The following is a 13543-nucleotide window of genomic DNA, read 5'->3' as shown; positions in this document are numbered from 1 at the left end:
CGCCAGCAGCATGCAGCTTTGAGATATTTTGTGGGGTGCTGTGCAGTGACGTATGCCCCATTTTTGCACCGCGTGTTAGCGGCGGATATTAGCTACCACTTACACGAAAACGCCGGATGTGATTATGTTCAATCAATGCATGGTACTGTGATTCTGAGCACGCAAAAATGCCAGAATACACCGACATACCTTCCTTGACAAGTCCGGGCCCCACGCGCGGCGCATGCGGCATGCCTTACACACTGATGTACGATCGATTGCTTGACAAGTCCCGGGTCAAGTATGCTCTCAGTTTGAAAAGCTATTAAGACCCCAAGAATATTATATGTTTTGTGCTTGCGACGTAGGCCTATTGGAGGCTTGCGAAGAAGAAAAAGTGTCAAATGTTTGCAAAACTGGTTAATACTAAATACGATTTCGGTAAAATTTTAATTTGGGGTTATTCTTTGTCAAATATTATTAGTAACGCGCTACCTAATAGGCCTACACATCCAAAGACCCATCATTTTCTTCTTGTTTTCATGCAAAAGGCCAGCTCCCAAGACCATTTTGTAGGAAAAGTCCTAAATTTTATAATATGGCCCAGAAAGAACTCTTTTTTTTTTTTTGGGGGTCTTCCTCTAAAGGCCTCATTTCTCATTTGTTAGCAACTGCCCCGAAAAGGCCTCTTTTTTTTATCCTACTCCTAGTTATCGCACAATTGTGCCCACGAAATACCTTATGACCGCAAATAATAATATTAAATATATACGGCCGGGGACCCGGGTCTCCTACTAGTTTCACTTAAAGACCAGAGGAAACTGAAGCTGAAATTCTGTAGGCCTATATAGAAGAACGGGGTTTCCGACATTTGTAGGCCTACTCTTGGAGTGCAGCACGGGTTGGAATGTACGTATCATCATGCACGTATATGGTCATTTTTACGGTAAAGGGTGTAACTTTGGATTTTTAACATTTTGATCCGTAGTTTTCTAATAAAGCCACAGAATTCCATAATTTTTGGCCACATAAGTCATCTAGTTAGCAGCTACCTTGGGTAGCATAATCATCTTCGGAGTTACTATGCTCAGTTTTAGCAGGCTTAAATGTACCTAATATTGCCATTTTGAAAAACTGTAAAAAACAGTACCATTTTTGTAAAACCCTGTGTTTTCTTCAGTTAGTTCATGGATAATTTTTCTTATCCTGAAAGTATGGTCATATGTTCAGTAAACACTGCCACATTAGATTTAATTGTGAACAGCACTGTATTTTTGAGAACCGGACTTCGATATTAGTCGTTTCGGAGGATTCATTTTACGTTAACAATTGTTAACAAACTTTGTGGGTATAGCTTTGGTTCATAATTCTTGGTTATTTCTTCACTTCTTCTTGATTCATAACAGTTGATATCTTAACTTGAAATGGGTAACAAAAATTAGTTGATTTGCAAGCTTTACAATTTTTTATAAAATCTTGACTTCAAAGAGCCGTTTTCCGTTAACTTTTTGAAGCCTCCAAACAAACTGTTCAGCAAGCTTGGGCAAATATAAATAAAAGAGCTCATCCAATCTATTTATCAAAATGTAGCAAAGTAGATCCTCAAGTCACTTGTTTTTAAATCATGGAGATATATATCACCGTTTGAAAATGGGACCCAATACAAACTTTCCGCTAACAATTGAAGCCTCCGAAACAAATGAAGCCTCCGAAACAACAGTAAGCTTAATTATCATCTATGCATATCTAAATTGGTATGTTCCATATTGATATCTGCATTGTAATTGTTGCATGATATGTGCAGAATGTCATAAATTTAAAAAAAAATTGATATTATGGTTAATGCTTGAAAAATATACTGATATCCAAGAAAGCCCGTTTCGGAGGCTTCACATGCAAATAACACCACACTTAACAAATGGGTGAAAAAATTACCATGTTATAAATCTACAATATCTGCCGATAGAATCATTGATTCAATACACACAAGAAAATAACAGCTTAGATGATCCCAACAGTGTTGTTTTCAAAAAACTACTTCTGCCATGTTTAACCATTGTTAACATGAAGCCTCAAACAAAAAAAAAATGACTTGCTGTGATAATTTAATTTTTGTCACAACTGAAATTCAATACTTAGAAGCAAAGCATGAAAATTGGTAATTGTGATATTTTTACCTATTTTTTCATGTCAACTTGTAGTAGTTAGCCAAATATTTTACTTTTATGATCACCTGTGTTGTTAACTGAAGCCTCCGAAACACAAATCGCTTGAATTGCCAATTCTAAAAAATAACTCCAATTTCTGTGAAACTTGGCTGGGAGGTTCCTTTCATCAAGTAGTATTTGTACATGAAGTTAGACATTTAAATTATTTTAGGAACCCAATTAAAACTTAAAAAATATGTTTAAGGTTGGGAAATTTCCATTGCAAATGACCCTTGATGTTACAAATTTTCAAAATTGCAATTACAAACATAGCAAAACATGGTATAAAATTTAACTTATATCTGTTGACTTACTTTGGAATGGGATTTCACATGTATTCCAGCTTTCATGTAATAATTTTCTGAGCTTATGTAAAATACATTTTTTCTTAGATTTTAACCAAAATGTTATGGAAATGTCAATTTTTTTTTTCAGAAATCAAAAGGTTTAAGCCTTGAAACATTATTTTACTGGAATTTAAGTTGCTTCTATGCATGATTACAGTAAACAGAAACATATTTAAGTGGTTTGAAATTTTGACCCTAAAAATCAAAAGTTACACCCTTTACTGTGAAAATGACCATATGCAGGAATGGGATATTTGACGATGTAGGCATACTAAACCTTTAACCATACCCCCCCCCCCACACACACACACCCCCACCCCTTCATGAGCAGTATTGAACACATGCACACATAGTCCCTATCGAAGAATTGAGCGCTGAAATGGAAAATGTTACTTTTATGCGCGCATTAAACTGAACTTGTGTTTTGTTTTCTTTCTCCTGTAATTCTCTAATCTTTCTCATTAACTTTTGTTTGTTTATTTGTTCTCTCTACGTCCACTCCCGCACACACACCCACCTCACACTCCACCCACACCCCTTCACGAACACACCTCGAAGAATGAAGCGCTTGAAAATGGAAAATGTTACTTTTATGCCGCATAAAACTGAATCTGGAATCTGTGTTTTGTTTTCTTTCTCCTGTAATTCTATAATCTTTCTCATTGACTTTGGTTTGTTTATTTGTTCTCTTTACGTCCACCCCACCCCACCTAACACTCCATACACACCCCTTCACTTAACACATCTCAAGAATCAAGCGCTGAAATGGGAAATGTTACTTTTATGCATACATCCGAATTATAATTTTTTTCTCGGTGTTTGACGGTGGTGTTTGTTAGAAATCAGTAAAGAAATAGGATGTGCATATGTATAATATACAAGAAGGTATACACATGATAAATGAAAGAAAGATAATATAATAATAGAAACAAGGAAGGAATTATTTTAGACAAGTGTTAATTGTGTGTATGGCCAGCCTGATCATGCAAACGACATCCGAGTAATTATAGCTTCCAAATCTGGGTGTTTGATAAGCCTAGATAGGGAAGACCTATTCCTAGACAGTGCAAAGACATGAACAGGCAAAATAATGATTTATATGAAGTTTAAATTGAAATCATGTATGGTATTTGATAGACCTATGCGGTGCGCGTGTTAACAGGATCTAGGAAAAATAACGAGTTATATGAAGTTTAAAATGATTCATACCTGTACCGGTATATAAAGCCAAACAACCTACATCTTCCAAATCTGGGGAAAATAACGAGTTACGTGAAGTTTCAAATTAAATCACAGCCCGTATATCAATAAACACATTTATTACACAAAATGTTTCCATTTATTTGAAATTTTTTCCCAGGGTAGCTCCGATGTCTTACAAACAGAATGAATTTGATGTATACTCAGTGGATATGTTTAAACATTACAATGCCAAAAAATCAGTATGATCAGGGTTGAAACGTATTATGTAAAACGATCAAGGCCTACACTATATGGCTTTATCTCTTGGCCCGGCTCTTGACAGCTCAGTTTCGCACACTAAATTAATAGGAGAAACTTAAGAAATAAGGGGAAGGTTCGACTTTGAGCTTGTCACCAAGAAATTTAAGAAAGAAGGACTCCACATGTCATTTCAGTACACCAATTATAATCATTTTTTCTCTTTCCCGTCCAATGTTTGTTTTGCACTCCGTCGGTAATCACATGGTTCAAACTATAATTGTTAAACCCGGTTTCTTCCTTCAGGCATAAGGCCAAAGTCGTTCTTTCCTTATGTCCTTAATTTTTCTTTATTCAAACCTGTTCTTTCTTTCTTGAGGCCTAGGCCTAATTCTTTTTTCCCCTTTGAAACGTTATTGTATTGTCAATGGTCATGTCATAATACATAAATAATTCAAACTTTCTGACTTTGGTTTGAGCTGAGACTAAAATACCTAATACCTAAAGCCTTACTTGCATTTGAATCAAATAAATATATTATATAGGATACATGATAAATACTTGAAGCCAAAGCAATTAAGTATAACGAGTCAGATCATGATGACGGTGTTTATGCTACATCATATGCGCAGGTGCTCCTTTGTTAAAAGGGAATCCCTGATGAGGAACGGTCAAAGAGTAGTTCTCGCCAGTCAAGAAAGATAAACTGTGAAAGTCCACTATAACCGCCCCATTCAAAAAGGAACTTTCGCGATTCGCCTTCATGGTATTTCTTACGCCATGTGAGATACTAGTACTGATCATAGTCTGAGTTTGGTAACTATAAAGAAAAAAAAGGTCCTACTCGTCGGACTATCAAATAGCATTGAGTACGACATAGAGTACTAGCTTAAACATATAAATCATCATTATCAGTTTGTTTTATAAAGCAAAGTTTCAACACCCGTATAAATTATACGATATGCATGAATAAAGTGCACATGACATAGGCCTACGTGTCTTTCAAATCTAGGTTTATCAAACTCCCAGATTTGGAAGTTATATGAAGTAGTCCTTTTTTAAATTTTTTTTTATTCATTTTGCATATTAAACAGGACAAAAGACAAATAACTTGAAAAAAAAAAAAGATAGAAAGAATAAAAAATAACATACACAACACAAATATAAAAGCATCTCTTACATTATAATATATGACTATAGTACAATATTATACATATTTGTGACCGTATAGCACTGAATGAGCCATAAATGTCTCGATTGTATTCTGAGTTACAGTGTAAAATGGGCATGAAGGTCATATTCATAGGTATTTCAATTTGGTGCTACGTGTATCTCATTAAATGAAGTACACGTAGCACCAAATTGAGGTACCTATGAATACGACCTTCATGCCCATTTTACACTGTAACTCAGAATACAATTGAGGACATTTACGGCTCATTCGTGCTGTACGGTCACATTTTTAAATTCGTTTAAATACTTTGTTTGTCCGTGGGCACACAGAAAGACAATAATATGTTATATTTATATATAATTACTTTGTTGTTACATTATATTCTTACACAAAACCTCCCCGTTTCATACGAAGTGGTCCTTTAATAATGTGTGATTTGCATAAAAAATAGCTTCCTATTTAAATGTTATTTTTCACTGATAGCTCGTAGGCCTACTGATCGCATTATCCCCTTTTAATTTCGAGACAAACAAATGAGGTAAAACGAAGAAAATTGCTATTTCATTCCAGCGCCTACAATCTGTGTATTAGCTCGCCGATCATATTATTATCGGGAGCTAAAGGAAAATTATAAAAGACCAACTTGGACCCAAACCAAACCGATCAGATAGGGCCTACAGCGAGTCAGACTCAGATGCCAACAACAACCCACCAGGAACCATGGAAATCCATCCAAAAGTGGTTATATAATAATAAGAATAAACAATAACATAACACATAACAAAAAGTAGAAAAACAAACATAAAAATAGAACAAAAAGGCCTAAATCCAAAAGAAAGCAAGACCAAAGAAAAGCATATACGCAAAAAAAAAAAAAATTAAAGAAAAACATAATGGAAAACAAAAATAGGACAACAAAAATGCCCAACCCCCAAACATGTCAGAAAACAATACCAAATAAACAAAATCAAAAGGAAACAGTACAAAATACAGACAGACATACAGACAAAATAAAACAAACAAAAACGCATAATATACAAAAAACAATACGATCGTACCAAATTAGTATAGTAGGCTACAAAACAGTAGGCCTACAAAATAAAGAAAAGGATAACTAACCCAAACCGAGACAAAATAGAACTAGAAACGTAACAAAAACAAGCAAAAAGCCATAGGTCTATCCCAAACAAAGAAATTAATTTACCAAACAAAGAAAAGCATAAACAACAGTACACTAATTAAAGGAAAAAACTAAATTGAAAATATAACCAAAAATCCACTCAGACAAAGCTTTAATAAATCCAAAACAAATAAACATTAAACAACATAACAAATTATAGCAAGAACCGAGAACAACAACAAAGCCAAACACTAAAAAAACCATTACGAAATATAAAAGACGAATATTACAAATTACCCAATAAAGAATTAGAAAACATGCAAAAGTCCAAAAGACTAAAAACGGTACCGTTGGAAACATAAAAACGTAGGCCTATTAAATTTTGATGCACTTTGCGGAAACGCAATACTGAGCTACTATTCTAATTGCCGCTTTAGCTAAATTAGGTGAGGGGGAAATACAACTATACTTCTCAACTTCAAATCACCACAGCACGATCATTAAAAACAATCATGTGACCTATATCGCTATTCTCAAGACTACACCAGGACGTGGTCACTAGGCCTATTCTCGTCCGTTCAATGGGGGCGATTTAATGAATACATCATTGATAGTACAGTCTGAATACACACACATCCTGTGCGCATAGATAGTATACATCCACAATGCCATTGTGTTGCATTGCCGCTATAGCTAATTAGGGGCTAGATGGCACGAGGCGAAATGGCGTGTAGGCGAAATTGCGTGTAGGCGAAGTGCATTGTGGGCGAAGTGTCCTGTATTCGGTTCCAGTAACTGTAACTGTAACTCGTCATACCTAGATCAGGACTCAGGTCCGTTGATTTCATTAATGATTAAAAGTTAAATGATAAAGACTGAAGTCTTGCTGGCAGGACTAGCTGCACGCATGACATACTGCATGTTTACCACAGGCGATTTATAAGCATTCTGAAGATTCTGGGTTTGTGTTATGAAATCATGAAATACATGTACCGTACATTGATTGTCATTGAACCATGGCATGGAACATGTTGAAATGATGGATAAATAAGCATCGACTAATAGTTCGTACTCACTTGATTGTCAGGGATCCAGGGAGGCTCCTCAAGTTGAAAAGGGCTCGTATCCTTATCCTCCACACTAACCATACGTAGTCCACTCTTGCTTCTCACCAATTTCTTTCCTGAATTCGCCATATTTTACTAAATCACGACAAAACCTCCCTATCCGTTTTGCGATTCGTACGTGTTTGTGAACTTCCGAAAGTGGTCCACCATTTTTTATTATTGACAGTGTTGCCTGTTCTGTTTTCATGAGCTCAACCACATTCGCAAAAATCTAATCCCAAAATCCATCTCAATAATTTATTATTGGGGACCGTTCACAAACACTTGTTGGGGGCTTATGTAAAAAGGGGGCCCTTAAAAGTTTTGACCCTCCTAAGGGGGCTTTGAAAAAAACCCACAAATTTTCCTGGGAAAATTGAGTTTATAATAATGATTTTCTATTCACTCGGTCGGACATCCGGGAACATTGTCCCCTTCGTCCCCTTTGCACAAGCGCGCGCATAGCAACCAGCTCGAGAAAGGGGATCTGCACATGTGCACGCTGGTTTTACAAGGCTATTTCCCCTTTGTGACGTCAGCCCGACCAAGAGAATGGGGTTGACCCATAATTTTCATGTCAAAAAGGGGAGCCCTGAAATGTTTGAGATCTGAAAGGAGGGCCCCGAAAAATTTTTGTGATGAAATTTTGCACCAGGCCCCCCAAACAAGTGTTCAGTGTGAACGGTCCCTTATGGTCAATGATTCCAGGAAAAGCAGTCAGTTGCACCCAATTTTGCATCTCATTTCGGAAACTTTTCAGAGGATGCCCGTTTTGTTTAAAGTGATCCCAGCGAAAGTATCTAAAAAAAATGGTGCACAAATCCCTTGAAAGTGAAGGATAAGTATATCGCGATACGCTCCCCTCTCATTATAAAAAGTGGAGATTTGATCGGTAATCTTCTTTATATTTGTTTGTTTGTGAGCCAGGACTGTCTATCATTATATAATACTAATAGGCCTATTACAAATGTAGTGCATTCAAGTTGTATGTTCTTAATGTTATTGATATTTTGTATTACTTTTGTTTAAAATATCATTAGGTATTTACACAGCCAATTTGTGACTCGTCGTTCCCAACAAACATTTTGGCCCGAGACTCAGTATCTCTAGCTATCTCTGAAATGGGCGAAAAAAACCAAGGAAACAGCATAATGCATATTGACAAAGTTGAAGCCCAGTTGAAATGCATGTAGCTAATTTATATACTATCTGTAGGGCTGCAACTCAGCATAACATAACAGCGATACACTAAATTAGGCAACGGGTATGCTCGTGATGGCGCTAATTACTTTTAGTGCACGCTGAGTAATTAAAGTTCCAGCACTTCATCAACAGCTTGATCAGCAGTAGATAGCTGCAATTACAATAAATTAAAGCCAATTAGGCCTACACCTCAAATTAACGTAGTTGTGACGGTCGGATAGCATACTAGTATATGTCAAAGATTTACAAAACCAAGATCAATTAGTTGAGCATGTGAGCTGGACAGCCAAATAAAACCCATTTTACCTGAGGGGCTGTATAATGAGCCGGGGAGGGGATTTCCTAACCACCTGCCTAAAATTGCTCACCTCCTCTTGGCCAATCCCCACCTCTTGGCCAGCCAAAAGTGCTTCCCCCCCCTCGGCCCACCAAAAACCTTTGCCCCCCCCCCCCCCTAGCCTGAACATGCCAAATTTTTGGGATCCCAATTTGCAAACTTGAAATAGTTCAGATTATGTTGCGAGCACAGCAAGCTCGAACAGGAAAGTTTGCATATTAAAGCGTTTCCGTACTGTTTTCCCAAGCCTTTTTAGAGCGTTTAATTAAAAAGGCGCCTTTTTAGAGCGTTTAATTAAAAAGGCGCCCCATGAATGTATGCCAAAAATCGCTTGCCCCCCCTCTCGGCTTGCCAAAAATTGCTTGCCCCCTCTTTTAGCTTCCAAAAATAGGTTCTATTAGGACAATGCGCATGCGTATCACAGAAAATCTTTTGTATTTAACATGATCGGGAGGAAGAGCCTTTATTTTTAAACCAAAGAACCTGATTTTGTCCACTGGAGACAGGTGGAGGAATAGAGTCCCATGCCCCCCACACACTTTTGTAAATACCACTGTGATATACTTTTTATACCCAAGAACCTGATTTTGTCCATTTGCAGGAGCCTTTGATTTAATCCAGGGACCTAATAATCCAATGTAAAAACAACCTCAAACTCCATTTAAGTCCTATTATGTTCAAGGAACTAAAACTTGTAGTAAAAGATCATTGACAAAAGTGACGTGCATGATGGTACTGAAACTATTAAGCGCTCCACAGACTCTGAGTATTGTACGTACAATATTGTATGTACAATATGTACGTTATTTAATCTATTGCCATTCCATTTCCAGTAATGTTTAAGTTCTAACGAATGTTTGATGACGAAAAATCGATAATATGTTACATGTAATATCTAGTAGAAAAATATTATCGATTTTACGTCATCAAACATTCGTTAGAACTTAAAACATTACTGGAAATAGAATGGCAATAGATTAAATAACGTACATATTGTACATACAATATTTTACGTACAATAAAAAGTCTGTATACTGCTTTACGCAGCAGGGGTCCCAAATAGCCAATTTTCTTCAGGGAAGTCCCACTCCCAGGAGCTATGCCACTGGGCCTATGAGTAACCTCTTGATATGGCATACACATATCAAGTGTGGGTACTTTACTTTTAATTTTGGGCAGTCAGTATAATTTCAGAATTATCTGGCAGTTGCACAACAGGGCTGTCAACTTTTTGGAATAGCTAGGCGTGAGACAGAGGCGTACCGGGATTTGCCGTCTACAATAAAGTCATTTTGACCCTTGATTATTTGAGCCACGGCACTCGAGAATCTGAAAAGCAGGGGGGGGTTGTAGGGACAACAAATTATTTTGACGATGCGTGAGATTTTACTCATTTTCCAGCTTTTTGCGTGAGATTTACTACCTAGGCGTGAGATTATACTACCTTGGTGTGAGACCGTGAGAAAGTGCCCCAATGCGTGAGACTTACGGCCAATGCATGAGAGTTGACAGCCCTGTTGCACAATTAGAACTACAACCAAGCTAAGTAACTTTTACTACACTGAAATGGACACATGGCTGGAACACACATTTTAATCTTTTAATACTTTATTATCAATTGATATTTTTTATCCAAATATACATACAAAATGTTAAATACAGAAAGGCCACTTAATTTTATTACCTTGAAGTACTGTTAGTTTATTTTTAATTTAAATATAAAACCTATTATAAATATTAAATAATTAATAATTTGTATAGTTTTAATATCTGCTCAATATCTTGCATCACAAAACTGTAATGTGTTCTAAATTTTTTTTTGAAAAAGTAATGTTTTATTCAAATTATAATTCCATTTGTATAAACAAAGACTACTTAAGTACTGTTAGTATCTTTTCAATTTTATATCATTTATAATATATACCAGCGTTTCCCAAACTTTTTTCCTGTGACCCAAATTTTATAAGAAAAATATGGCATGACCCACAGCTTCATACAAATGCCGTTATACTTACCGAAACTTATCAGCGGTGTACCGGGCAAAATTTCCAGCTGACTGGCTCCCAGAATGACTTTGCCGGGACAAAAATGTCAAATTTTTATGCTAAAAAGGGCTAAAATTGGATCTGGCAAGTCCCGCAACCCCTTTTGAAAGAGGCTGTGACACTAAAAGGGTTGTGACACAGCTTGGAAACCGCTGATATCATTACACTATTACAATCAGCATGATATTACAACATATATGTGACCCATCACATCGAAACACGGCAGTTGTCGTCAAAAATGAACTTACAGGTTTCTTTACCAGACTAAAGGACTGCTTTTAAGCTTTAAAATGACACCTCATCCATTGATGTTGCATGTAGAATGTTGTGGGAATTTTATGGGACAAATAGAATTCAAATTCCTTATTATTTCCTTTATTTTTCGGGGCACATTTTCTTTATTATCTTTAAATGTGGGTTTCCGACAACTGCCGTGTTTCGATGTGATGGGTCACATATTTCATTTTATTCATTTTGATTTCACCCAATAATTTAATGTAATATTAGCCCGTTATGATACATACAATATCTGAATAAAATCTGTGTACACTTGAAGCAACACTAACTGTAAGGGGTAGTGAAATAATTTTGTGTGCCAACAGGGTGGTGGATTATGGTGGTGTGTGTGTGTGTGGGGGGGGGCACAGATGTTTTGGCAGGCCAAAAGGGAAATGGACAAGCATTTCTAGGCAGGTAGAAATGGGGACAAGTGGTTTTTGGCAGGTCAAAAAGGGGAGGGGGAGGAAGTGATTTTTATTTTATTTTTTATTTATTTTTACACATACTTATTGCATCACTCCTAAGGTGAATCACTGTGCACAGTTGTAGTAGACACCCCATCTTGCTAAGTTTGGTATAGAGGTGATTCTACCAAAAACAAGGCCAAGCCCTTTTTTCATTCTTTAGTCTAGGTTTGTGAACCACAAGATCCCCACCCTTTGTAGTAGTGAAAGGGGAGATCCAGAGATATCGCGTTGACAAGGTTTATAACAATTTAATCCTAATTCACACATTTTGACCTATGACATACCTCCAAAGTAAACCATCGCCTACTTCGAGACACATCTATGCTGCAAATACACCCACCCATCCCATATTTGCTTTGATCCAAAGATCATAATTCTGACAAGGTTTATCGTAATTTAACCCTATTTGACCTTTGACCAACTTCCAAACTCAATCACAGCCTACTTGAGATACACCTGTCAAGATTGATACCCATACTCACTTAGATTGAGAGATAATGCTTTGCAGCAATCTAAACCTATTTAACCTTTAAAATTTGACCTTTGACACATGACACATAACCCACCTCAGAACTCAACCACCACCTATGAGATACATCAATATGCTGTAAAAATGGACAACCATGTTAGCGTAGATTGAGATATATTGAGTTGACAAGGTTGAGGGACACACACATAGACGCCTAGTATTTCTATAGCCCATTCTCAATTTGTGGCAGGAGACTGACACTAAATATGTAAAAAAGTTAAAGTACTATGGCAGGACGGAATGAAATCTACAGGGACACATGGGCCTATATAATTTCTTCCAGTGATATTGGACCTGAAAGTCCCAAAAATGCTTGCAATTGGGTTTCCACAGCTCTATACATTACAATGTACATACACTTGGCAGTATTACCCTTCTTCCAAGAAACATTTCTGTGTAATATTTTGTATTATTTCACTTGCAATATACATCAACATTTAATATCAATTAAACTTCAGATAGAGACTTACAGAGTGCACATTACAATATGTGCGCTTTACACCAAACCAAAGCAAATTTAAATGGCATTTTGTATATGTGACACGATCGGTCCGGCCAAAGGAGACATTTTTGAAAATTGAGTTACTATAATTACCTTTTACAAACATTAGGCTATCATTATACTGAATGGTTCTAACTAAAGGTTAAAGTTGATATGAAGTTTTGTGATGCTTATTTTATATTGTATTTTATTGTTTTTTGGCTCCATATTTTTGCCTTTATCTCAATTTTAAATTTGCCCCTATTGTCTGCCATGGACCAGATCGTGTCACATTTTACGCTACCCCCGGAATTGTGTTACATACCATTAGAAGATATCAATAAGTTAGTAAATGGACTATGGTCAATTTAAAAAATCAAAATACATAAATATCTTAGTCCAACCACAGAGATAGAAATTTATTTCATAGCTCCATGGTCCACCACCCTAAATATATGATAATTCCTGATGCAAAGCTAGAGCTGACTTGTTCATCTGTCAAAAATAGGTATGTCTGGTTGACCAGATTTAAATTATATCTTTATCTTCAAGGAGCATTTTGCAATTGTAGCATCCTCTTTTTAGGGTATGGTTCATAAGATATTTACAAAAAAAAGCTTATTTCCAAAATTTTAGTTGAATCAGACATTTAGGGCGAATTTCTCGACGGGTGGCTTAGCAGTTGGCTAGTCTAGCCTCAAGGCTTAAGAGGTTGTAAGACCAGGCTTAACTGAAAACACGTTCCCCGAAGCACGGCTACCATAGCCTCGAGGCTTCGTTAGCCTGTGGGCCAGGCTTGTAGGATTAGCCCCAGGCTTCGTAATATTTG

The 13543-nt window shown here is 36.6% G+C and overlaps 1 protein-coding gene across 2 annotated transcripts in view; it reads right to left on the bottom strand.

Moving 5' to 3' along the window:
- The window catches only part of LOC140153196 (zinc finger FYVE domain-containing protein 21-like), a 42654-nt gene extending 35096 nt beyond the window's left edge, over nucleotides 1–7558 (bottom strand). For both annotated transcript variants that reach the window (XM_072175879.1, XM_072175880.1), the window contains exon 1: nucleotides 7344–7558. In XM_072175879.1, the coding sequence (XP_072031980.1) occupies nucleotides 7344–7463 (120 nt within the window). In that variant the 5' untranslated portion in view covers nucleotides 7464–7558. The remainder of the gene's footprint in view (nucleotides 1–7343) is intronic.
- Nucleotides 7559–13543: the final 5985 nt, after the last annotated feature.

Source organism: Amphiura filiformis, chromosome 5, assembly GCF_039555335.1.
Source record: "Amphiura filiformis chromosome 5, Afil_fr2py, whole genome shotgun sequence".
Taxonomy (NCBI): Eukaryota; Metazoa; Echinodermata; class Ophiuroidea; order Amphilepidida; family Amphiuridae; genus Amphiura; species Amphiura filiformis.
This window is presented reverse-complemented; position numbering and strand designations above follow the sequence as displayed.